Source organism: Chelonoidis abingdonii, chromosome 15, assembly GCF_003597395.2.
Source record: "Chelonoidis abingdonii isolate Lonesome George chromosome 15, CheloAbing_2.0, whole genome shotgun sequence".
Lineage (NCBI taxonomy): Eukaryota > Metazoa > Chordata > Testudines > Testudinidae > Chelonoidis > Chelonoidis abingdonii.
In genome coordinates, this window is record NC_133783.1 from 25,407,653 (window position 1) to 25,435,430 (window position 27,778).

Genomic DNA, 27,778 nt, shown 5'->3' on the forward strand with positions numbered 1-27,778 from the left:
GGACGTGCGGGGAGGAGCAGCTCGGCGGGTGGGGTCGGCCTGTGGCAGCTGCGCGAGTTGGTGGGGCAGCTCCGGCCACGGGGCTCTGCCACCCGCTCCTCGGGCACAGCGGGAAGGCGACTCGTCCCCTTGCGCACAGGCCGCGCCAACAGGGCCTCAGCCCCGGCTCGCGAGCTGCTCAGGTCTCCTGGGCCAAGCTCGCCGGAGAGCCGTACGTAGTGCTGGCAACATGCTTGGGACACACGTGTGTGTTCAGTACACCATGTGCACGCTGGGTTCCGGTTGGTGTGCGCATGCCTATGGTGCAACAATGCTTTGCAGAGCTCACTTTTATTTTATTTATACACAGATTACTAAGGGTGCCTAGTGGACGCTACAGACTTAAAAAAGAGACAGTCACGGGGGGCGGTGTTTGCAATCTAGATTTCTGACCTTGTGGGAGGAGTGAGAGTGACAGGGGGAAGACGGGATGCAGAAAATAAGGCCAAGACATCTAATAAGTACTGTGCCATATATAGCAACAGAGCTCTATGCCTGTTTTTTGTAACATGGGAGTAAATAAGGAACTGGAGCTCCTCTAAAGAAAATACATGGTGCTCCTAAGCGGTGGTTGATTTTTCGAGGTGTTGCTGTGACCATGCATCTGCTTACTGTGGTTAGGTTAGATAATGGCGCCCACATATGTAATGTAAACACAGCACTCTGGAGATAAACTATATAGCATAAATGACTAATATTTGGATTTTGTAGTCTACAGTTCCTATCCAAATATACGATGATATTCTCTAAAAGCGACTTGGATTTTTTTGTCCTTGCTTTATATTTTCTCTCTGAAGTCTCAATTCTTTTTCTGTTTTTCTGGACTTCCATTTTAAGTATCATCTCTGCCTCTTTCTACATCTTCAGCCACAAAATGTCATTGATTGTGCTAGTGCTATTTTGTAACCCACAGTACCATGAAACTGGCTTTCTTGCAATATTTTGCTGTAGTGCTGTTATTTTTATTAACTGTCAGGGTAATTAGGGCAACTTTATTGTCATTACCATAGTTATATGCTGATTTGTTCAGTAAAATACCTAAGGACAAGTTTCAGAGGGGTAGCCATGTTAGTCTGGATCTGTAAAAAGTGACACAGAGTCCTGTGGCACCGTATAGACTAACAGATGTATTGGAGCATAAGCTTTTGTGGGTGAATACTCACTTTGTCAGATGCATGTAGTGGAAATTTCCAGAGGCAGGTATAAATATGCAGGCAAGAATCAGTCTAGAGATAATGAGATTAGCTCAGTCAGGGAGGATGAGGCCCTCTTATAGCTGTTGAGGTGTGAACACCACGGCAGGAGAAACTGCTTTTGTAGTTGGCTAGCCATTCACAGTCTTTGTTTAATCCTGAGCTGATGGTGTCAAATTTGCAAATGAATTGAAGCTCAGCAGTTTCTCTTTGAAGTCTGGCCCTGAAGTTTTTTCGCTGCAGGATGTCTACCTTTAAATCTGCTATTGTGTGTCCAGGGAGATTGAAGTGTTCTACAGGTTTTTGTATATTGCCATTCCTAATATCTGATTTGTGTCCATTTATCCTTTTACTTAGGGACTGTCCAATTTGGCCGATGTATATAGTAGAGGGGCATTGCTGGCACATGATGGTGTATAGTATATTGATGGACGTGCAGGTGAATGAACCAATGATGTTGTGGCTGAGTTGGTTAGGTCCTGTGATGATGTCACGGGTGTAGTTATGTGGGCAGAGTTGGCATTGAGGTTTGTTGCATGGATTGGTTCCTGAGTTAGTTACTATGGTGCGGTATGTGGTTGCTGGTGTGAATATGCTTAAGGTTGGCAGGGTGTCTGTGGGCGAGGACTGGCCTGCCTCCCAAGGCCTGTGAAAGTGAGGGATCGTTGTCCAGGATGGGTTGTACATCACTGATGATGTGTTGGAGAGGTTTTAGCTGAGGACTGTAGCTGATGGCTGGTGGAGTTCTGTTGGTTTCTTTCTTGGGCTTGTCTTCTGGGTACACTTCTGGATCTGATCTGTTTCCTAGTGCAGGTATCTTAGTTTTGGGAGTGCTTGAAAATCTTGTAGGTGTTGGTCTCCGTCTGAGGGGTTGGAGCAAATGCGGTTATATATCAGCGCTTGGCTGTAAACGATAGATCGTGTGGTGTGTCCGGGATGGGAGATGGAGACATGAAGGTAGGCATAGTAGTCAGTGGGTTTTTGGTATAGGGTGGTGTTAACATGACTGTCACTTATTTGCACTGTGGTGTCTAGGAAGTGGACCTCCCGTGTAGATTAGTCCAGGCTGAGGTTGATGGTGGGGTGGAAGCTGTTGAAATTGTGGTGAAATTCTTCCAGAGTCTCCTTCCCATGGATCCAGATGATGATGTCATCAGTGTAGCATAGGTAGAGAAGGGGCATGAGTGGATGAGAGCTGAGGAAGTGTTGTTGTTCCAGGTCAGCCCTAAAAACGTTGGCATATTGTGAGGCCATGCGGCTGCCCATAGCCATGCATAAGGACACGTTAATTGCTATCAAACTACACTGCATATTTTGTAATTTCTTGCAATCTACAGCAGGTTTAATTCAGAACAACCAAGCTCTGGTGTTGGATGCCTCAGGAGATAAGAAGTTAAACCTCTCATCTCCTGACCACTGGTTGAAATTTAGCCCACATTTGTAATATGAAAGTAATGAATGATGACAATTTGTGTGACCTGTGTGAAATGAGCAGGTGGTCTCAATCAATTTCCTAGTGGACAGGTGTCCATATCATAAAGGAATACATAGCTGTGTTACTCATTAGAACTCTTAGTGGTAGTGTTAGGAGAGAAGCTAATGATTCACCAGGCATGGAGACTGAACTACCTTCACCATTAAGGCCCAGTTACAATATGAAAATTTTGCCATGTCTGAACACAGTTGTCAACACTATTAGCTGAACAGAAGCTGAGCACAGTTCAGTGGTTAGCCGGTGGGTTGCTGAACACAATTTGTTATAGTATATTGACTCCCAAACTCTGTCCAGCCCTCATTCAGCTAACATGGCTACTGCCAACGCTTTTCAGAAACTGTACAATTTCATAGTATAGAGAAGGCTGTAGAAATGCAGACAATAGTTAAAACACATTTATCGAGCAAGTTTTATGAGTTTGTACTGTCACTACCTATGCTGAGTTTTCCTGTGGAAAATTCAGCATAATCTTTCATGAGCAGTAAATTCACTTAAAAAGGTGGGGGGGAGAGAAGACATCGTAGTCCATTAGCTTGAACACTTACTGTTCTGTGTGTTACAAAATATATTTTACCTAGGGGCTAGACATCCTGCCTCTGGTATATTCCCATTTACTGCTAGCCAGAGACTGACTGACAGGAACTGGCAGATAAATGTGGGTTTCCTGCATGGCACTCTTGTGATGCTTCCTGGGGATATGCAGGGTTTTGAAGCACCTGGCTACCACCTGCTGTTAGTGTGAGGAAGCCTTGTCTATGCCTACTGTGGATCAGTTCCCCAACACCACCAGCCTCTGGAAACACAAGCACTGCCTTCCAGGCCTCTGCGGGCCCACTTTCTCTTTACTGGTTAATGACAGGCATGTTCTAACCCCTGAGTCCTCCGAGCATCTCCCTGGAATGTCCAGCGTCTGATTCCTGGGACAGTTACAGAACTCATATTCTGTGCCCAAGGGAACAGTACACCACAATTACCAGTTACGTAACACAACACAGCTCTGCTTAACACAAACTTAAACTTATATTTGTTTTCTCTAGAAATAAATCTAAGAACAGCGATTTCAAATGACAGCAAGCAAAAATATTAGAAACAAAGGGTTAAATATAAAATAAAATCATAATGCTCATGCTAGAGCCTAAACTTAACCAACAAGACTTTGTCATGTCATACAGAGTAAAAGCTCACTCAATCTTTCCATTGTATTACAACCAGGCTTGCCTGTGATCATCCTATCATGAAGCAAACTGTTGAAAGATATAGGTACAGAGACACAGTTTGCAGTTATAATCCCAAACATCCATTGTCTCCACTTGCAAACAGGCTAACCTTGGCTGCTCATTTTTCTCCTGTATAATCTCCCCTGGAGACTTTGCAATCACTTGATTAGCACTTTACTCAGACTGCAAGTAAGCATTCATTGTGAAGTATATAATCAATTTACATGTAAACAGACAAAACAATCCCTTTATTTGAGTCTAACCTTTTGGTGAGCAGCTCCAAGCCACAGACCTTAACATAATTTCCAGTTTATATACATAACTCCTGACATATTATGCATACATACATTTTCTAATTATTATGAAGTCCAGTGTGACGCAGGCTTGCAGCAGAGACCTTACGTGACATTCTTTGGCAAACTAGGATGTAGATACATACACATTTAAGGGATCACTGGGTGTGGTATCTCGTGCCCACTGCCAGTTGGTCCCAAGTGGCACCTAGGACACAACTCCAGAACACTAACCATTAGCAAGAAGACCAAATATCTTGAGAGCACAAGAGTGGCAGTGATGATGAAATGCTATTGTGATCAGAGATTAGATTGACTCGGTTTGTGGTGATGCAATCCATTGATATTTTTCACTGAGGGCTGCATCTTATTCCAAAAGAAGGCAGCATGAAGCAATAGCACTAAGTGAGGTAGAAACTGTCTCTATTAATTTCCAGTGAGTGTTAACTCTGAAGCCTCAAGACTATTTAAATATTACCATTTTAAAATATTTTGCTCATGCTCAAAGCATACAAGATAAGCAATGGATAACCATATTATGAAAATAGTACAATCTCTGAATTCCACGTTATTTTGGTATACATTTTATTTTGGGTTGTAGGTAAACGTTGAGAGAATATAAACATTTTTTTTAAACCAGTCTTATTTGTGATAGTGATAGGTAAAGAATGAATGATAAGTCAGTGTTGGAGTGCGTTCCTGGTATTAGCACACAACCCACAAATTTTCCTCTATTTTATCATAATAGCATTCTTGATTTGTTGGATGTGGAGGTACAAAGACTTTATTATTGTCTTTAATAAGCAAATTACAGTAAAGAATTTAAAATATTGTGTGAATGTAGTGCTGGGGAAATGTGGCCGTCTGTTTCAGTTTCTCAGGAGAGTTGGGGCCTCCAAGGTGAACTCATTAAAGAAATATGAATGACCTCTCCTTCAGGGGAGGGGTGGGACCACCAGGAATCAGAAGTCAGTTAAATAGCGGGGGACAGATGAAAAGTGCAGAGATGGGAATGAGAGCAGACAGACAGTAATAGGACACTGCTGTGACATGTGTCAGGCTGGCAGACTTGGAAGCTGATTTGCTGTTTTTAGCCCACAGAATGGGTACTGCCTGAGCATTGACAGAGTAAGTTTTGCTCACTGTCCTGTCATTGTGTTTCACCCCTCTTGTTGCCAAAAGGAAAAAGGGGAGATACCTCAGTCTCTCTCACTAAATAATCAAACTGATAGCAAGAAATATAACCCCCAAATACAGGGCAGGTTTCAGAGTGGTAGCTGTGTTACGAGGAGTCCTTATGGCACATTAGAAACTAACAAATTTATTTGGGCATAAGCTTTCATGGGCTAGAAGCCATTTCATCAGATGCATGGAGTGGAAAATACAGTAGCAGGTATGTATATACATAGAACATGAAAAGATGGGAGTTGCCTTACCAGTTGCGGGGGTCAGTCTAACAAGATAATTGGACCCATTTTATTGAGGGGAAAATGGCAGGGTGGGAAATTATGTCCTTATCTACTGTCTCTATTTAATACTTGCTTATAAGACATTCAAAGCTATAAGGGAAAAGCAGATTGATATTTATATGTTTAGGAGAATATCAAGATTAACTGTATTTTAATATTATATGAGATATTTTGAGAAGTGAACATAAATAAGAGACTGTGATTGAACAGTGATATGTTGCATCTCTAACTGGTGTTTCTGTCCCTCTCTGGCCTCACTGCAGGGGAACCATACAGCAGGCCCCAAGAAAAAGGTATTTTTTGCAGACCCTTCTAGGAAATTTAGTGTTACAGATGCCCCCCCGACTTACGCAATTGTTCCATTCCAGAAAGCCTTGCATAACTCAAATTTTGTGTAAGTTGGAAACATATACCTGTATGTTATGCAAAAAATTCCGCAACTCAAAAATCCTATTTCTGGTTTATGGAACTTTTCCCATAAGTGCGAATTTGCGTTGTCGGGTCTTGTGTAACCGGGGGAGCATCTGTATATCATTGGAGGTTTCCCCTTTTCATTATTTGTGCATTGTTGTTATGCTGATGAATCCTCAGGTCTCTGGGAGACTCTTGTGTACTGATTGCATTGTAACAGGGTGATTAGTCCTTTAAGGAATGGAGGACCTGGGGCCAGCCAACCTTGGTTACAGAAAGAGGGACACCTGTGAGAGATTAGCTGTTTCTTCATAAAGAATAGCAGGAAGCTACACTGAAGGGTGGAAGTTCAGAAATTTCAGGAAATGAGAGAGGCTCATGAAAGGAAGATTCTATGTCTTTAGAAAACAGAAAGTTGAAGCTTCTGCTAAGTAGGATCTCAGAGTGGCCTACCAAAGCAGGAATAGGTATGGGAAGGAAAAGGCTATGAGTGACCTAATAAGAAGGGAAAAGTATGGCTTAAGGTGACCAGACAGCAAGTATAAAAAATCAGGACGGGGTGGGGGGTAATAGGCACCTATATAAGACAAAGCCCCAAATATCAGGATTGTCCCAATACAGTCGGGACATCTGGTCACCCTATGCCACTTTGAGTTTTATTTTGAAGCTTATTTTATATACATAAACTTGTTGGACTCTTAAGAAGGGGCGGTGAGTGAGAAAACGTGTATGGAGTTTAAGGAAGACCTGGAGAAAGAAAATAAGGTAGGTTTAGGATTACTATATTTCAAGTTTCCAAATAGAGAAGGCTGCTGGGACAGTGGTGGGAGACTGGAGGTGTGTGTGCTCTGGGAGGGGGCATGGAGGAGGTACCTATGGCCTCACACCTGAGATGGGGGCTGGGGGAGATGTCAGTGTTACACTTTCTGTCAGGATGGCTGGTGTAGCCTGGGATGGAGCTCCAGCCTGCCAGTCAGTGCCTCTCTGTGGGCTTTCTCCCAGATGAGGAGCTGGGGCCTGGCCCTGTCACCCCTCCTGTTCAGGTTTTGAGGTAAATCTGAGAGGAGCTTGGCAGCTGTACTTACCTGTCAGGCTGGGCGGGATCCAGCAGATGCAGGGAAGAGACCAATCAGTGTGCAGAGATGGCTCTTTCTGAGCTGCCATATCTGCTCCATAAGGAAAGATCCTGAACACTTCCTCTTATTTGAAAAATCTGCCTGGACAGAGATGGGCAGACCAAACAAGAGGTGTGGAAAAACCCAGATGTATGGTAACCCTAGGCAGGCTGCCTATAGTGTGAACTTAAGGTTGGGGTGGGGTGTGTGTGCATGGGAAGCAGGTTGGCCCCATGACATGAACACACTGAAACTATGCAGAACTTAGGGCTTGATTTTTGTCCTGTAGTGCCTTTCACATGAGGCTCTCCAAGTGGGTTCTACAACTCAGCAAACTAAGACTCCTATACCCCAGATGATTTACGCAGGTTGAAGAACAGACTATCTCTCAGAGAAGGGGAGTGATTTGGCCAAGGAGCTACAGTGAGTAAGTTACCAATGTAGGAATAGACCCCTGAAATCTCTCTAATGATAATAAAAATACCTAGTTCAGAGACAGCAGCATCACCCAGCAGGTCAATGGCAGAGCTGAGAACAAAACCAAGCTCTCCGAAATCCCAGGCTTATGCTCTACTGATGAAGTCACAATACATGTAATATAATGTTTAGTTTCCCTCAGTATCATTCTGATCTATCTGTATTTTCTTCCTCTGTATAGTGTTTCTGTTTATAGTCTTTCACATTTCTAATGACCCATCACTGTAGTATCTGGGAGTCCTGTGCTTTAGGCACAAGACCAGTCTATGGAACTTTACAAGAGGCTGGCTTAGTGATCAAATGAGACCAGTACATCCTAGTTACAGGGGCTCTCTCTCACTACCCAATCATGTATAGCAATTCCCGTGAACCACAAGAAGCCTGATTAGCCCAAAATATTTGAAAATCCAAAAAGTTGAATGAGACTTGTACATCTTAATTACAGGGGGATCTCTTTAACGAGCCAGTCAAATACCCCAGTTACAAGAGAGGTTACATGGAAAGACTGCCAATTACAGGGAGGTCACACTAGTCAAGGTTCCAGACCCACATAAGTAACAGGAATGTCACTGACACCCTGGGTTACATGGTAATCACTCTCGCTAACCCATGAAAGCAGAAAAATACCAAGAAAATAAAAGGGCAGAGACCTGAACCCTAATTTACAGGGAGGTCACTTTGCCACACATTCCTTTCCTTCGCCTCCATTTCAGTGACTTGTTTTTGCTTCTCCTATTTTCCTGCCGTTTCTTGGATGCTTCCTTCTTGTCTGCTTGTCCATGGAGGTGCTGAAAACAGAAAAAGTTTGCCAGAGAGCCTTAGACAGGGCTGAAATTCTTGCTACAAAAATCAGCGATCTATTTTAATTACATAATGATTATAAAGGTTGTATGAAGCAAAATGTAATCCGCCAACACTAAGAAAAGCCTGTAGTGGCAGATTTATTCCAAATCTTTCAAAGGAATTTTTATTTTTTTAATTTATCTCACATTGTTGCAGAATCTCTGTTTCAAGACCAAAGTGAGGCAGAATCCCCGAGGTTTGGCTGCAGAATTCCAGACTAGAGGTATGGCTACACTTGCAACTTCAAAGCGCTGCTGCACAGCGCTTTGAAGTGCAAGTGTGGTTGCAGCGCCAGCGCTGGGAGAGAGACCTCTCTCCCAGCGCTGCACATACTCCACATCCTCTACGGGTGTAGCTTGCAGCGCTCGGAGCCGCGCTCCCAGCGCCGCGGCACTGTTTATACTGAGGCTTTACAGCGCTATATCTTGCAGCTCTCGGGGGGGGTGTTTTTTTCACATCTCTGAGCGCGAAAGTTGCAGCACTGTAAAGTGCCAGTGTAGCCATGGCCTAGGTTTAAACTGAGGCCATGGCTACACTTACAGCTGTACAGCGCTGGGAGTTACAGCTGTCTCTGTACAGCTGGTAGGAAAGCACTGCAGTGTGGCCGCACTGACAGGCTACCAGCGCTGCAGTGTGGCACATTTGCAGCATTTGCAGCGCTGTTGGATGTGCATGTGGCAGCTATCCCACAGAGCACCTCATCCATTTTGGCGCTGGGCTTATGGCAGGGACGGAAGGGTGCGGGTCATTCCGCTCTGTCCCAATGCCCCGTGGTGCATCGCTTCACATCCCAGCAGTCACTGTTTTCCGCCACGTTGGCGCCATTGTGAGTCTCCTAACTGTTTCTGTGCAGCGCGATTTCTGTAGGAAATGGAGCCCGAGCTGCTGAGGACTTTGCTGATGAGGTTGCCCGCACATCACGTTTGGCAGTTTGAGCTATTCCTTCAGCTCCAAAGTGACAGTGAGGAGTCCGACGATGAATACGAGTCGCCTGACACGTATACACTAAATTGCTTGTGCATTCACGAAATGCTCAGCACCGTGGAACGCCGCTTTGAGCTCGGGGAAACAAGCACTGAGCGTGGGATCACATCGTCCTGGAAGTCTGGGTGACGAGCAGTGGCTGCAGAACTTTCGGCATGAGAAAAGCCACTTTCATGGGACTGTGTGAGGAGCTTGCCCCCACCCTGCGGCGCAAGGATACAGAGATTGAGAGCTGCCTTGCCAGTGGAGAAGCAGGTGGCTATGCAATCTGGAGCTGGCACTCCAGACAGCTACGATCGTCGGGAACAGTTTGGAGTGGGAAAGTTGACTGTTGGAATTGTTTGACGCAAGGCGGGGCCATTAATTGCATCCTGCTAAGAAGAACCGGACTCTGCGGACATGCAGGACATTCTGGATGGCTTTTTCACAAATGGTTTCTCTAACTGTGGGAGGGCGATAGATGGGACGCTATTTCTATTCTGGCACCACCCCACCTAGCATCAGAGTACGTTAATCAGAACGGGTATTTCTCTATGATTCTCCAGGCGCTTGTGGATCACCGTGGGTGTTTCATTGACATTAACCCAGGTTGGGCAAGAAAGGTGCGTGATGCACGCATCTTTCGGAACACTGGCCTGTTCAGGAAATGCAGGCTGGACTTTTTTCCCAGACCGCAGGATCACAGTAGGGGACGTCGAAATGCCCATTGTGATCCTTGGAGACCCGCTTACCTGTTATGCCTTGGCTCATGAACGTATACAGGGAAGCTTGACAGGAGCAAGGACCTGTTCAACTACAGGCTGAGCTGGTACAGAATGACTGTGGAGTGTGCTTTTGGCGTTTTTAAAAAGGGCGCTGGAGATCTCGTATGGGAAGTTAACTTGGGGGAAAGCAGCATCCCTGCGGTTATATCCGTGTGCTTACCTCCATAATATTTGTGAAGGAAGGGTGAAACATTCAGTCAGGAATGGACCTCCAAGGTTCAACACCTGGGGCTGAATTTGCACAGCCAGAGAGCAGGCTACTAGAGAGGCCAGCACAGGCTACAAGGATTAGGGATGCCTTGAGGAGGAATTGAGGGTGAAAACCAACAGTATGTTTGGTGCCCTGCACGGGAGGAAGTTGCAGTGGTTACAGTGTTAGTAGGAATCTGTTTTCCTGAAATGATTTGCAGTCCTGTTCTTTCCTGGGTACGATATCTTTCACTTTCTGCAAATACAAAGACTGTTTTCAAAGCCAAGAATTCATTTATTGAAAAGAAAATAACTTTCTGACAGAGCACACAACATTTGGGACCTAAAAGGGCAGGGGGGTGGGTGGTGAACTGTACAGTCAGAGGTTGAATATGTCCTGTCTGGAGTGCTGTACAATGACTGCTGCACTTCAGGATGAAAAACTGCATGGTGATGGGGGTGAGTGCAGAGGGTAAGGGTCGTAGTTCTCAGGGCTGGTTGGTGAATGTACAGGTGTTGGGGGCAGCTGATGGTGGTAAGAACCTGGGATGTGAGGAAGGGGTTTGGACTGACATTGGGCACAGGGAAAGAGTTTGGGACCGGGGGGGGCCTGCACGGTAGTGCTCTGCCTACCTGGCTACGAGTGACTGGATAGAGTCTGCTTGGCACGCCAGGATGCTTATCCAGCTGCTTGTGATTTCTTCTTAGCCGCTGCGTTCTCTGGTGGAGCCTGCTTTCCTTTCTCTCCAGTCCTGGATTTTTTCCTCCTTTCTGCAGTTTTTTACTCCTTGGCAGAGTGATCCATAACTGCTTTCAGCATGTCATCTTTGCTTTTGTGGCTTCTTCCTGAGGTTTGTATTCTCTGGCCAGTGGATGATACAGGCAGTCCAGTAGTCAAGGACACTGTTTGAAAGACAAAAATGGCAACAGTTAACACAGGCTGCATTGTTTATAATCTCATCCAGACAATTATTCCCACACAGTGAAGGAGTTTACAGTCTTCACTTTAGCATACTTTTCCCATACCAAACAGAGCGCACCTAACCCACAGGAGGCAGGAAATGGTGAGTAAGGGGGAATGATTGCTTCAGGGATCTGCAGGGGTTTCTGTGCACTGGGGAAAGCAAAGTACTGCAGGGGGCATCTACTCTGAACACTCTCCCAATATTTTCCACAGGAGTTAATTCTGGAAGATATCTCGCTGCTGCAGGGCACCTGGGAAGAGTGGGAGGGTCTTCTGCAGCAATGTGGATTCCACCCTGGCCCCTATGCAGCTTGCCTGTGTGCAGCAATGGTCCCTTCACCCGTCGCGGCACAGTGGCGCGGACGCGTTAGCCTGACTGGGACAAGGACCACAGTGGCTCTCCCTATAAACTTGTGCAAGCGCATTGCTCACGCTCTGGCTGAAACTTGTGAAGAGATTACCGAGGACGATTACCGCGATGTGATAGCCCATTGATGTGGTCTATTCCACATCTAGGCATGCATGCATGCAGCCTTAATCCCCACTCCTCTCCCAAAACGTTTCCATCCTGAAAATAAAAGCCGCTTACCGGTAAGTCGCTTACCGGTAACCTGTTCCTCTGTTTGTCCTTCACCAAGTACCGGCTGCTGCGACTGGCTACCTTCCTTCTGGCTTGAGAAGAGCTCCTGGCTGTGTGCCTCCTGGGACTCCGGGGTGTCTCTCCCCACCCCAGTACCCTCACTCTCGGTTCCCCCCCACACCTCCCCTTCCCCTCCCCGCTCTGAACTGTCCATTGTGGTCGTCGGATTGGCAGTGGGGTCACCCCCAAGTGTTGCGTCCAGCTCCTTGTAAAAATGGCAGGTCGTGGGGGCAGCACTGGAGCGGTGGTTTCCCTCGCAGGCTTTGCAATAGGCACTCCGCAGCTCCTTTACTTTAACCCTGCACTGCACGCGTCCCGGTCATGGCCCCTTTCCAGCATGGCCCTTGAGATCTGCCCATAGGTATTGTAATTCCTATGGCTGGAGCGCAGCTGTGACTGCACAGCTTCTTCACCGCAAACACTGATGTCCAGCAACTCACCATTGCTCCATGCTGGGGCTTGTTTGGCGCGTGGAGGCCTGGTCACCTGGAAAGATTCTTATTGCACTCCACACCTGGCTGAGCAAACAGGAAGGGGATTTTTAAAATTCCCGGGGCGTTTAAAGGGTGGGTCACCTGAGGCCAGAGCAGTAGAGTGCAAACTGATGAGCAGAGTGGCTGAACAGGCATTCTGGGATACCTTCGAAAACTCTGGAGGCTAATTACAGCGCTTTTGGTGCCACACTTGCGGAGCAGCACTGCATCACCAGCGCTGCAATCCTTATACCCCAGGCAGAGCAGTAGTACAGCCAGCTCTGCAGCCAGGGAGATGCAGCGCTGTATGTGCCTTGCAAGTGTGGACGGTGAGTAAGTTGCAGCGCTGTAAACCCACCACCAGTGCTGCAACCCTCCAGTGTAGCCAAGGCCTGAGTGTGATGGGCCATGATTATGTCCCATTTCAAAGGGATAGTATAAATATTGCCTTGGAAGACCTGCAGCCAAATTGCACAGTGGTCGCTCTGACCAGCTGATTATGTGACAACACTTCAGCCCTTTCCCACCAGCCGCATCCCTTTGGTCTTACTGCCTCGGTACTTTCCTTCTAAACTCAAGTCCTTCCCACCCCTTGTGCTACTGCAAAGTTTCCCACCTAATCTGAACCGGCACCAACTCACGGCTCTTCAACTTGCTTCTACCACCCTATCCTGCCATCTCAGCCATCCTTCTACCCCAGCCTCTTCCCCCCACCCTGTTATGCTCCCTCAGTGCTTCCCACCATTCATGCCTCCCCAGAGGGTGTCCTCCAGTGTGAGCTAGCTGTAATTCATGCCCTTCAGCTTGCTTTTGTCTCCCCACCTCACTGCCTCAGCCTTTCTCCCGTCACTTCCCCCCAGCTTCAGATCATGCATACTGCCTCAGTACCTCCTGCCGAACCTTGATCCTTTTGCACCATTTGTGCCACCTCAGAGTGTCCCATCCAACCTAGTCCCTAGAGCTGCCTTCCTGACTAACTGCTGCTTCTTCCTGCTAGGAAAACAGGAACCTACTTTTTCCTTTGCACCAGAAGCCCTAGCTCATGCCATCTCCACACTTCCTCCTGAGCCTAAGCCCATCTCATGCCTATTAACTCTCACCCTGTCCCTGCTTGTGCTTCTGCAACCTTAGCACCTCTTTCTGAGCTCCAGCCCTATCATTTCAGTGTCTCCATCTCAACTGAGCTTGCTTTGCCATACCAACTCAGTGCCTCCCTCTCACCCTAAACCTTGTTCCTGCTTATGTCACATCAACCCTGCCCTCTCACCCCCAACTCCAATTCCCACTTGTGCCACCTCAGCATCTCCCTTGCACCTTCTTTTACAAAGAAAATATTAATATTCAAATAAATAAGGAACTACATTTGAATGGCTGTGACAAAATGTTGACTATCTGTGACTTCTTGGGTCACTCCTACAGTGACCCAGCCATGCAAATGTTGTATGTTGTGAAGTAGATGTGTCACGACATTCTCTAACCCAAAGGTTTTATTTCCTCATAATATGCTGCTACGTACCATGTATCCCTCCACACCTTCTATTTTACAAATAGCACTTGAATGAAGAAATGGGTTTTGAGTGGCTATACATGATAAAATACTTCTTGGGTCACCTCAGGTGGCACACCCTAAAAGTTAGAGTGTGCCATGTTTACACTTGGAGCTGAGGGTGTGATTTCTTGCTTGCATAAACGTAGTTGTACTAACTCTCATTGAGCTAGCCCTCTACATATAGCAGTGTAGCTGGGGCAGCATGGATAGCAGTGAGCAGCAGCATAGGCCATGCCAAGTGCAAACCCACCTAAACCCCCTGAGCATGTAGTTGGCATGTCTATGCCATCCTGCTGTTCGCCAGGACTCTCATTGCCTCGGCTATACTACTGTTTTTAGTGCACTAGCTCGATAGGAGCTAGTGCAAGTATTTCTAGTGAGTAGGGAATCATACCCTAACTCCAAATGGACACGGAGCCTTAGAAGTGAGGTGAGGGTGTGACTTGTGGCAGCATATTGCACAGAAGCAAAACCAAAGCTTCAGGTCAGGAAGTGCAACGTCTTACCTATCTCAAAACAGTCTAATGATCACAGGGGTGTGTCAGTGGGGGGCTGACCTGAGATGTATTTTTGACTTATAACCAGTCAAAGCCCACATCCTTATTCTAATTATTAATAAATAATTCCTAATATAAATAGGCACAACAGTCAATCATTTATTTTGGTGACATTTCTTAAAAAAAAAAAAAAAGGTAATCTTACATGGATGAATTCCCTAAGACATGTTGACCTTGGAACAAGTAACTGGGAACTGTGATTAAGGAACCAACTTCACCTTCATGCCTAACCCGCTGCCAGAGCTCCTGCATTTATTGGCTCTGGGTCCTTTGCTGCTCTTTGTCAGGTCCTCCCCCCCCGCACCCCCGCAGTTTGGCCTAGAGGCAGCTGTTGCTGTTCTTCACAATGGTTAGAGGAAACGGGACAGACGGAGCTGGGAGTTCAGGCTGAGCAGCAGCAGCAACAGCGTGGGTCTGGTGGGTAAGCGATCGTTTCCCTCTGCTCTCATCTCGCACAGACAAAAAAAAGATTAGAAGAGCTGCCTCTTCCTCTTCCTCTTCCTCACACACAATGGGGCTTGTGGATATTGCCGAACTCCCCGATGGGGTGGGGCTGCCAACGCAGCCTGGGAGTTTGCACTTCTCAATGCAGACTGCTAACATGCAGTAGTCTGAACTTGTTCCGCCCGGTGGCCCGAGGGGTTGCATCCACCAGGTCCAGGAAACAGAGCGAGAGCCCCGCAGCTGAAAGTGAAAGGAGGCAATTGTAATGCGCGCAGCCTGCTTCCTGCTCTGTGCGTTTCGGCAGCGCGCTCCTGCTGCAAAGGCGCCGAGGACAAGGCCATCCCCCTCTCCCCCTGCCCTAAAGTGGGAGACGTTTGGAAACAAACAACTACTTATGCTGTACATTGTGGTGTTGGAAGTTAAACATGAAAGTGTGGAGAGGGTGAAATGCCACCTTCGGTGGCTTTGGGGGTCTCCCTGCCTCATCATAGTTGGCTCCTGGTGGCATGTGCAGTAATTGTAGGATGTATGCAGGTATTGCTGTTAATCGTCCTTAGTTTTCCCCATCAATGAAAAAGCAAGCAGCGTTGGATCAATGCAGACTGTGACAGCATTTTGTTGTAGTATCACTTGGGTTTTCTTAGGGAATATTGCTGCCCAACTTAGTGTCAGATTTGCATGGAAAAGTATCTTGGTTCAGAAGTCTTGGCTTTCTGCCACCAGTCTAGTATTTTAATTTTTACCACTCAGTCAACTAAATATAGGACCACTGCTGCTGAATCATTGTCTAGGAGGGCTTAGGTGTACTCCTTAGTAAAGATACCGAAAGCATCCAAAGGAGGGATGACATGGAGATGTGCTGCTCGACCAGCTACAGATGGGAGTTCTAGGCTACTGCTTTCTTGCATGATGTTACTAGATGCATCCACTGGTCCTTTTCTACTACTTTCCCATTTTGGCTCCCCTGTTGTTCTTACAATTCTTTTTAAGCCAAAATTCTCTGTAGTTTGTCTCCCCAGTTTTCTATTATTCCATGCCAGCAGAAGTGCCAGAGATCCCCTTGGAAAACAAAATATCTTAATAGATTTTAAGGCCAGAACGGACCATTATAATCTAATCTGATGTGCATAACACAGGCTATAGAATTCCACCCGCTAATTTCTGCTTCAAGCCCATAACTTCTGAGTATTGTGGGCTCAGAAAAGAGGCAGTCCAATCCATCACTGAGCATTACTGTTACTGGTCTCTGCATCCTAAGACATTCAACCAATGCCCTAATGGATCACTACGATAGCTTCCTAGAGGTCATTTCTGCATACTTCCAGGTGAAGTTTAGATTTGGCTGGTGGTAGGGCAGGTAGTTAGAGGCAGAGTTTTGCCTTCTGCTCAGTAAGTGATCTCTATTACCTCTTTACTAGGATTCAATGTGTCCTAGAGTTCAAATCCCATCAGGGAAGACTACAGAGAAGGCCTGGTATTAGAGGCCTGCTGTCTTAATTGCTGGAAAGTTCAGGTTGCTGAAAACACAAGTCCTTTTGTAAGGACTAGTGAACTGAACAGTTACTCTTCCGGATATACCTAGGTTTCATTTGTGTGTATTATCTCTCTGGTTCCTTTTTTCCATGCTTATTTGTATGTTTTTTCTGGGCCTCAATGTGTGTAAATAATTCGTGTTCCATTACTTATTATGAGCGTTGCTTCTAAGAATTTTTAAATGAGGCCATATATACTGATTTTGTCTACCTTTGAGACATCCTGTATGAAAGACACGGTATAGAAAATCAAGTAGACATTCTGCCCTGACGAGGCAACAAAAATGGGTCATGGGACAACGTATAATCAGGTGCAGATTAGCCACTAGGCCAACGGGGCCTTTTGCCCAGGGGCCCCCAGAAAAATGGGTGCCTCTGCTCTCCCCATCTGCCCAGTGCTTCTGCCAGGGAGCAGGGTTGGGGCGCAGGGGCTTGCCCCACTCCACGTGCCTGGTGCTCCTGCTGGAGAGCAGGGTTGGGATGCAGAGGCTTGCCACACTCCACCCACCCAGCAAGTCACCACGCCTGACCCTGCTCCCTGGCAAGAGTGCTGGGCGGGGCTGGGAAAGCCCCCATGCCTTGATCACATTTCCCTATCAGGAGCTGTGTGTGGAGGAGGGGGCAGGGAACACATTGCAGGCAGAAAGGGTGGGGAGAGGCCTCTGCATATAATAAAGAAACTCTCCAGACTTTAAGGAGAACATCACAAGTTTTTCTTTTTCCTATTGTACCCTTCCACCATCTGAGCACAAAGGATAATCTAGTCCAACAGGTAAATATTCAGAAGATTGTAGGGTCATGTGATTCCTTGTGGTTTAATATATAGTCAGAAGTTCTGACATCCTGAACAACTCAGATCTTCACATGGAGCTCAATTTGTGAGGTTTGGTGTGTTTGGTTTTGGGAGGATGTATTAATTTTTTTAATTTACATATTTATATTTGGTGTGAAAATCCAGTATTTAATTATTGGGGGGGGAAATAGGTTTAACAAAAGGCAGTCAATAATATTAAGAATCTACAAATCTTTTTTTTTTTTTAATTTTGATAGCCACAACTGATAATTTTGATTTAAGAATACAACTCAAAGCAATTTAATAATTTTAAAGATACATTTACTCATTCTGTAGCCTTGTGGATGCTGCAACAATAATGACAGTAACGAGTAATTAAGGGAGATTTAAAATTGAAGTTCATGGAGCCTGTTCATTAATTAAATCCAAAATACAGAGTATTTTGTGTAGTTACTTAGTGGAAATCACATGCAAATAACTGCTCTTTCTGATTTAGTAGTATTTCACACTTTGTATTATTGGAAATGACTACATAAAATGCAGGGCAATGGAGTGTCTGACCCATTGTAAACATTCACTATTCACTGCAGAGTGGAGTAGAAAGGAAGTGGAAGAGGAAGGATGTTTCATGGTTAGAGTACTAGCCTAGGACTTGGGAAACCTGGGTAGAAGTCCTTCATCTGCCACAGACTTCCTGTGGGACCTTGGGCGAGTCACTTAATTTCTCTGTGCCACAGTTCCCCATCTGTTAAATGGGGATAAGTATTTGTGAAGTTAAATGCAGCAGATTCTGCTTAATAGCAGTCCTGATATTAACTTCTGATTAATAACATTTTGCCAGGAATAAATCCTGTCACATTGACTGCTATTTTTACTTGTCCCTTTCATGATATGCTAGCACACTGGACCCTCACTGTTTTTATTTCCTCATTGACAGTTTCCTCTGTGGACGTGCTTCCCTGGTGGGATTGGGCGTGGTGCCTGCATGGAGAAAAAAATGGGGGAAGCTGTAGCCAGAGTTGCCAGAAAGGTGAATGAAACAGTGGAGAATGGAGCAGACTCCCTAGGTGAGTTAATCAGTCTGGCTTTGCTCACAGTGTGAGTTTTTTCCCATACAGAGTGGCCATTCAACTTGGGACACCAGGTCATGGTTCTCAGACTGTCATTTAAAAGGATTTTACCAAGACAGCTGGAGGGTGGTTTTAATTTTCCTACCAATTTGTTCCTTTTATATTTTGAAAAATGTTGATTTCTCCTCTCCCGATCCATGTTTCCAAAACAAGCAGGGGCCAATGTGGCTTCTTTCATTAACTTTGGCATGCGCATGCTAGCATGGTTAATAATGTCATCAGGAATGTGCATGGACCAGAAAATAGTGTTGTTAATTAACTGTTTGCAGCAGAAGGATACTTTAATTATTTTCATAATACAAAAAAAGTTTTTGTATTTATTTTGATGGTATTGTGCATTTTAAAAGTGTGCCAATTATTGCCAAGTTGGTTAGCTTTCTGGCAGAGATCCCCATGTCCCCTGTTTGGAGTAGAGACTGCAGCCTGCTGTGCCCCCAACCTGATAGACCGACTAATAAGTCCTTCGTAGGAGGATGGAAATAATGTTCTCTTTGAAAATGTCAGATCTGTTTGTAAACAGAGGGCTAGATTCTGCCTTCCTCAGTGTCCTATTTTATACTGCACTGGTGATGTAAAGGGCCTGCAAAGGGAGTGGAAGCAGCCTTACAGACTGTCACAAGACCAGGGCCGGCTCCAGGTTTTTTACTGCCCCAAGTGCCCCCCCACTCAAAAAACCCCCCAAAACCCTGAATGCTGCTGCCGAAGCAAAAAAAACCCGGAGTGCTGCCCCTTGAAAAGGGCCACCTCAAGCACACGCTTGGAACACTGGTGCCTAGAGCCAGCCCTGCACAGGAACGGGTTCCCCATTGAGCATAGAGCCAGCACAATTGTCCTGTGCTGGCCCTCATTGCATCACAAAACCTTGTGATATGGTAGGGGAGTGAGCAGGCATAGTTGGACCACACTGCCCACTGACTAGTCTGTTCTTGTGGATGGCTCCATAAGGAGTCATTGTAGAACAACATCAGTTAGGACAATATCTATGATTGCTCCGGTGTATGCCAGGGACTGCTCTAGTCTCTAGTCACCTCCACAGTCTGTAAGGTAGACAGGTGACACACAGCCATCTGTGTTCCATCCCTTTTCCATGCTGTGTTGAGCTCACTTTGGCTGCTGCCCAAAACGAGAACCACAATCATTGTATTGTACATGGTCCTCCCCATCTGACTGTAGGGAGATGTACAGTCAATACAGAAACCAGTCATTCTTTCAGTTCTGTCAACACTATATCATCTTCTGGTATGTCACAGCTGCATTGTTTATTCAGAGTATAGAGTCCACCACTATAGATAACATAGACAGTTAGCACTGGGGACTTGTACAATCCCAAACCTATTAAAAAGGCAAATTTTACAACCACATCCTCAGTCAAAGTTAACTGTCTGCACCCCTAAGTGAAATCAGTGAGGGCCATATAGTTGACTTAGCCCAATAGTTCTTAGACTTTAGTAGTGGTGACCCCTTTCACACAGCAAGCCTCTGAGTGTGACCCCACTCTTATAAATTTAAAAACATTTTTTTTTAAATATTTAATGCTATTATAAATGCTGGAGGTGAAGTGGGGTTTGGGATGGAGGCTGACAGCTCGCACCCCACCAGATAATAACCTTGCAACCTCCTGAGGGGTCATGACCCCCCCCATTTGAGAACCCGTGACTTAGCCCTATTTTATCTAGTAAATCATCTGTTCTTCATACTGAACACTCATCAGTCATGGGAATTGTCCACGTAGTTCAGGAATTAGGCCTACCAGGAAGACCACAGACTCTTAGAAAGTTTAACTGATTCCTAGTTATCATTTACTCTACATACTCGATCATAAGCCGGTTAGTTTATAAGCCAACCCCTCCCCCCACAGATGGATAAGTAAAAATGGAAAATTTTTATGACTCATTCATAAGCCAACCCTATAATTCAGGGGTCAGCAAACTTTGGTTCCTGGGCCATCAGGATAAGCCGCTGGTGGGCCGAGACATTTTGTTTACCTCGAGCATCTGCCAGTACGGAGATAAAACCTAAGTAAACAAAGTGTCCCAACGCGCCAGCTGCTTACCCTGATGGGCCAGGCCAGCAACTGGTGGGGAAATGTTTTGGAGGGGGAGAAGCTGGAGGTCCATGGAGTAACCCCTGTGACCACCCCCCACATGACCCCACCCTAGCCCGGGACCCCCACACTCTCCCCATTCCATCCCTTCCCACCTCATCTGGGGAGGGCCAGAGGAGACTAGATGACCTCCTGAGGTCCCTTCCAATCCTGATATTCTATGATGTCTCTGGCCTGGTTGGAGCTGCTCCAGCAGGCTGGGCAGCGCAGCCACAGCCTCCTCTGGTGGACCAGACCGGGTGGCGCGGCCACAGCATGTTCCAGCAGACAAATATAGAGACCAAAAAAACCCTATGGCAGACCCCTGCATCTCTGGCCCCTAAGTCTAAGAGGAATGAGAGGCGGTACTTTCTCTTCTTAGGGCTATGAACATTTATACACCTACTCCCCTGACTCCCTGGTGGTTGATGCAGCCAATCAGCGGGAATGCCAGGGCTACTAAGGCCCCTCCCCTAAGAATAGGGAGGCAAAAAAACTTGACCTTTTTGGCAGAAAGGTCTATTCCACTGGGGGACTACAGCTCCGCATTGCAAATCAACAGGCCATCGTGAGCGCAAACGCACACACCCCCATCTGCACTGTGATGGCCAAGTTTGCAGAGCTGCTGCCGCAAGACTCTTGTGCAGCGTTTTCGGCATTGGTGGAGGAGAGTCTCCCGAGCTTCCCTACAGGCAGCATTGGGCATAGGAGATGGTGCCTCATGTACAAAGGCCATAGGGTTGTAATAAGTAGGGGTTCCTGGTTGCAGTCTCTCGTCTGCCCCATGAGGTCCATTAAACAGTCCAGGACCTCCCCTTTGAGGGTTCAGCCCTCTTTTCTGACTAGATGGATAAGAGATTCCATAGTCCGAAAAACTCAAAGACCACCCTTAGATCTTTGGGACTCCATCACTAGCCACTCAACGTAGGCATTTCCGGCCACGGCCTCCCTCCAGGTTCTACCAACTCCAGAACCGCCAGGATGCTCCTCATAGGAGGAAAAGGAGCAGTAGAAGCAGGCAGCCCTCCTCATCAGGGCTTGGGCCTGCCCAGGCCACTGCCCGGCCCCAGACCACCCTTTTGAAGGTGCAGTTGAGGGCAGTGCACCAATACTACAACTGGATCTATCCTCTTACCTTTTCGTCCTATCTTCTTTCAATCATGCATGATCCCGTATCGCCTCGGACCGTTGGGTGCTCCACATGGTAGAGGGGATATTTCATCCAATTCTGTGCCCTCCCTCCCTTCCACCCCCCTTCCCCGTCCCTCTTCAGGGACCCCTCTCACGAGCAACTTCTCATACAGGAAGTGCACTCCCTCCTCAGTAGGGGCAGTGGAAGAGGTTCCTCAGGAAATACCGGGATTCGAAGCTCTTGCCCCTTTGCTCCTAATACTGAAAGCCAAGGATGGCCTCAAGCCCATCCTGGACCTGTGGGAATTCAACAAATTAATCAAGAAACTCAGGTTCTGCATGGTCTCTTTGGCCTCCATTATCCCCTCATTGGATCCAGGAGACTGGTATACCGCCCTCAACTTGAAGGACGTGTCCTTCCACATAGCAATAATTCCATCACACAGAAGACTCCTCAGGTTTGTGGTGAACAACAGCCACTATCAGTTTACTGTCCTCCCATTTGGCCTGTCAGCAGCACCTTGAGTGTTCACCAAGTGTATGGTAGTCATCACAGCGTTCCTGCACAAGCAGCAGGTACAGGTGTTCTGGTACCTCGTCGACTGGCTGATGAAAGGTCACTCCAGATCTCAAGTGGAAGAGCAAGTCAGCTTCCTAAGAAGGATGTTAGTCGAACTGGGTCTCCTCCTAAATGAGGCCAAATAGACGCTGTATCCAGTGCAGAGGATAGCATTTATAGGGGCAGTGTTAGACTCAACTCAAGCCAGGGCCAGAAGCCAGATTTTGGTCACTGGGTGACATCATATGGGGCCTCAGACAGTTCCCCACTACTACAGCAAGGAACTGCTTGAAACTTCTGGGGCATATGGCCGCTTGTACCTATGTAGTACAGCATGCCAGACTCAGGCTTTGCCCACTCCAGTCATGGCTAGAGTCAGTATATCGACCAGCACGAGATGCTTTGGACAGCACTGTAACCCTGCCTCGTCCAATACTAGACTCCCTCCTGTGGTGGTTCGACCCACAGGTAGTTTATGCTGGAGTCCCCTTCAACAACCCCCAGCCATCCCTCTCATTAGTGACACATGCATCAGATCTGGGATGGGGGGCACATTTGGGAGACCTCAGGACACAGGGCCTCTGGTCTCAGGCAGACCTTGCTCTGCATATCAATATTTGAGAACTGAGAGCAGTCTGCCTGGCGTGCCAGGTTTTCACTGCCCATATATCACGGAGATGTATATCACTCCTCATGGACAACACCATGGCAGTGTTTTATATCAACAAACGGAGGTGCACACTCTTTTTTTCCCCTGTGCCAGGAAGCCCTCATACTCCACATGGAAGTCCCACAGCACTCGATACACCTGCAGGCATCATACTTCCCTGGGATATGGAACGAGCTAGCGGACAGTCTCAGCTGCTCTTTTCACGGCCACGAGTGGTCCTTCTGGCTGGACATATTGAGCTCAATCTTCCAACACTGGGGCTTTCCCCAAATAGATCTGTTTGCTACACAACGGAACAGGAAGTGTCAGCTATTCTGCTCCTTCCTGAATCACAGCCCAGGTTCCATTGCAGATGCATTCCTACTTCTATGGAGAGGCAGTCTCCTTTACGCGTGTTCCTGCTGGTTCCTTTAGGCCACAGGGTGCTCCTCAAGATCCACAGGGACCGAGCCCTAGTGATATTGATAATTCTGACCTGGCTATGTCAGCACTAGTTCACATCGCTCCTGGAAATGTCTGTGGCAACTCCGGTCCCCCTACCACTTGTCCTGGACCTAATCATGCAGGATCATGGCTGCCTCCGGCACCCGAACCTCGAGTCGCTCCACCTCACAGTGTGGAAGCTCCATGGCTGAATGCGGTGGAGCTGTCCTGCTCTGATCAAGTCAGGCAAGTTCTCCTTAGCTCCAGAAGGGCGACGTACCTTTGCTAAGTGGAAAAGGTGCTACTCTGACCAGATGGAGAACCATCAGTCGCCGATGCTCACCTCGGTGCCATTTATACTGGACCACTTCCATCTTTAAGCAACAGGCTCTGTCCATGTCATCAATAAGGATCCACTTGGCTGCCATCTCCACCTTCCATCCAGGCACGGATGGCTACTCAGTCTTCGCGAACCCAATGGTCAGCTGTTTCCTTAAAGGTCTCAACAGACTATACCCCCAAGTGCGACAGCCTATCCTGGCTTGGGACCTTAATCTAGTCCTTTCCAGACAGACGGGCCCACCATTTGAGCCACTCTTGACGTGCTCTCTGCTTTCTCTCCCATATAAGGTGGCATTTCTGGTGGTGATAACCTCAGCTAGGAGAGTGTCGGAGCTCAGGGCCCTTACATCAGAGCCCCCTTACATTGTATTCCATAAGGACAAGGTTCAGCACAGGCCTCACCCGTCTTTTCTCCCTAAGCTTGTCTCCCAGTCAGGGCTGGCCTTACCATGAGGCGAACTGAGGCGGCGGTCTCAGGTGCCAGACTTGGGGGAGGCGGGGGTGCCACTAAGACCCAGGGTGTAGAAAATTGTCTGCTGCTGGTGCATATGTATTCTCTCTGCTCTAGATGCATAGAGTGGAGTGCTGTGCTGGAGGAAGAAGGGCACAAGAGACATAACAGGCAGGCAGGAGAAAAGGTGGGAGGGAACAACGGAAAGTAACAGGAGCTGCAGGGAGAGAGAGGAGGAGGAGGAGCCTCTCTAGCACCCCAGGAGCCTGGACTGATTAACACCAGCTCCTCAGGGAGCTTCCTGTTTTCTGCTGCTTCTCTGAACCCACTTGAGGAGAACAGGCAGTCAGCTGAAGTAATAGGAGCCAGTTAGGCCCTTAAGACCCCGATATCTTCCCTTACTCAGGCCCTGCTACCAGCCTGCTTATTTGTCCCCTTCAGCTGAGTGTTGAGAGCCCCTATAGCTGGCACAGAACAGCAATCAGGAGTGAAAGAAGAAAACGCCACCTGAGACGGCATTCAGAAAACGAAAGAAAGCAAAGGAAGCTTTTCTATCTAAGCAGGAAGGAGGTCTCCTGAGATTCATAGACACAAATGTTCATGGTGAGCCTTCCGGCCCTAGTGAGGATGTGAGTGGTGAAAAGCTCCATCTATTTAGTTTATCCAAGAGAAAGTTAAAAGGTGACTTGATCATATTCAAAAAGTACCTACAGGGTAAAAGATTACTTACAGTAGGAGCAGCAGAAAATCCTGTGGCACCTTATAGACTAACAGACGTTTTGGAGCATGAGCTTTCGTGGGTGAATACCCACTTCATCAGATGCATGTCATGGGTATTCACCCACGAAAGCTCATGCTCCAAAACATTTGTTAGTCTATAAGGTGCCACAGCATTCTCTGCTGCTCCTACTGTAAGTAAATACCCACTTCATGAGATGCATGTCATGGGTATTCACCCATGAAAGCTCATGCTCCAAAACATCTGTTAGTCTATAAGGTGCCACAGTATTCTCTGCTGCTCCTACTGTAAGTAAATATCCACTTCATGAGATGCATGTCATGGGTATTCACCCATGAAAGCTCATGCTCCAAAACATCTGTTAGTCTATAAGGTGCCACAGGATTCTCTGCTGCTTTTACAGATCCAGACTAACACGGCTACCCCTCTGATACTTATAGTAGGAGGGCTCTCTAATTTAGAACACAAAGGCATAACAAGATAAAATGTCTGGACGCTCAAGCTTGATAAATTCAGGTTCAACATAAGCAGTACATTTTTACCAGTGAGTGAGTAATCACTGGAATATCTCACCAAGGGATGTAGTTCATTCTCTGTCACTTGATGGGGCATTGGTCACTTTAAATCAAGATTGGATATCCTTCTAAACGATATGCTACAGCTCAGACAGAAATTATGGGCTTAAAGGAGGAATTGTTGGGTAAAATTCAGACAGACTTGGATGGTTAAAGTCGTCATTTCTGGCCTCAAAATATATACATCTACAGGGAGATTTAAAAATATTTAGGTCCTAGCTGTATTAAATATCAACACCCTATTACCCTTACCAACCTTTTAACAAATTTTATAAGAAAACATCAAGATCTGCCCCACAAACACTTACTCCATACCTGATTTTTTTCTCATGTCTCAATGAGGTCTTTTTCTCCAAAATCTTAATCAGTCACTGCAGTTAAATAGGTTTGTATTTTTAAAAAACAAAAACAAAAATGCAAGAGTCAATCCCTTCACTTCTTAGATACTCAACTTTCATGTTCTTTCCTCTTGTGATATCACAATTTTACTAGTTCTCCAATCACTATAAACTGTTCTAGACTATATAGGACTTCACTTCCCACTTTAATGAACAAAGCAGGGGAAAAAACTTTTTTTAACCAACCAAACAAAAATACCTTTCAGGCTTTCTTTATACATCAGAAAGAAGCAAAAAAAAGTGTAGAATCCTTTTTTATTTTTGTTTTTCCTTTGGAGTTTACTGTTAATCCCAAATTTATCTTTACAAATTAATTCCCATACAGGGAGATTGCAGGAAGAGAGCCACCGTACTGGCAATGATGTGGCATTTGGCAATGGATTTCTTTCCTTGAGGGACCTACGACTGAGACCAAGAGAGATTTATACCTAAACTGAGACTGGCTACTACTTGTGAATACTTAAATGTTAAATTATTTTAAAAAAAACATAAAGACAAGTCAGAAATATTGGTGTTATCAATCAAACCTGTAATTGACTTGATTTCAGTTTGGATAGAAATCCAGTAGGTGGTGCAGTTTCATTTCTGAACAATGGCTAAAACTAGGGTATTTGATGAATTCACCTTATTCTCATGATTCCCCCCACCCACATTGACAGTGGAAAAATGAATGAGGATATTTTGAAACTGGATTTGAATGCAGGCTTATCACTTCTGATTATTGTATGGTCTCCCAAATCTTGCTGTTTATAATTAGACTTGCTGTTGTTTCTCTCTTTAATTCCTGTCACGTTTTCCTTCTTTTATCACTTCATATAGCTTAATGTTGTTCTAATATAGATTGCTTTGGAAGTAAGAATAAATCGTTGGCTTTGATATTTCATCTTGATGGCAAAAATTAATAGCAAAATAAGGACAGAATGGCTCATGTGTATTTCTTACTAAAAGGAACCTGTTCTGGTCCTCTTTTAGCAAATTTAGGACCCGTAATACACTGCTATAGGGTTAGACAGTACAATGGTAAAATTATCTGAATGCTGGCTGAACACACAGCTTCTTATATGTGAGAAACTGCAGCAATGGGGAGTGACAGCTACAAAGTATGTTGGTATAGATGCAACCTATGGGCCTGATCAAAAGCCCACCAAAATCAATGTAAAGACTTCCATTGCTTTCAATGGGCTTTGAATCAGGCCCTATAAATGAGCAGATGAATATTGTATATTGTGACATAGATCTTGTCTCCAATGATATTATTAGAGAATTTTAAACTTTGGTCACCTATTCTTGTCAAGTCTTGTGCTCACCCAGCCTGTGTGGGAAAAGTCCTATGCAATTTAATAAATGACACCAGTAGGGTTCTGTAGGAAATTACTGTAGGTTGTAATTTTCTATTAAATTCTATATAACTTGTCCAACAGGGAGTTTTTTCCAAGACCTTACTATCTGCTGGCAATGGCAGTATTTCCTGGGGGCAGTCTTTTACCCTATGGCTCTGAGCAAGGACTCCAGGTCAGTTACCACTTAAGCGCCCCCCTCCCCTCTGAGCAGAAGTTTTTCGATGTCTCTGCAAATGTACAACAGTGATTTATACCTAAAACAACAAGTGGCCCTTTCAATAAAGAAAAAATACTAGAAAAATCAAGAGAGAACCATATTAAATCAAAACTGAACTACAGAAAATAGCATCTCCTGTAAACAAACAAACTGGACACTAGGAAGTTCAGACTTGAAATTAGACGAAGGTTTCTAACCATTAGAGGAGTGAAGTTCTGGAACAGCCTTCCGAGGGGCGTAGTGGGGGCAAAAGACATATCTGGCTTTAAGACTAAGCTT

General features: G+C 46.0%; 1 protein-coding gene across 4 annotated transcripts in view; it reads left to right on the forward strand.

The window, feature by feature from the left end:
- LRRC20 (leucine rich repeat containing 20) overlaps positions 1–27,778 on the forward strand; it is a 203,602-nt gene that overhangs the window by 309 nt on the left and 175,515 nt on the right. For 2 of the 4 annotated variants that reach the window (XM_075072646.1, XM_075072649.1), the window contains exons 1-2: positions 14,991–15,093; positions 18,379–18,508. In XM_075072646.1, coding sequence (XP_074928747.1) covers positions 18,427–18,508 — 82 coding nt within the window. In that variant the 5' untranslated portion in view covers positions 14,991–15,093; positions 18,379–18,426. Of the gene's footprint in view, positions 1–46; positions 212–14,990; positions 15,094–18,378; positions 18,509–27,778 lie in introns of those variants that run through there. The other 2 variants (XM_075072647.1, XM_075072648.1) reach the window with 2 other exon arrangements.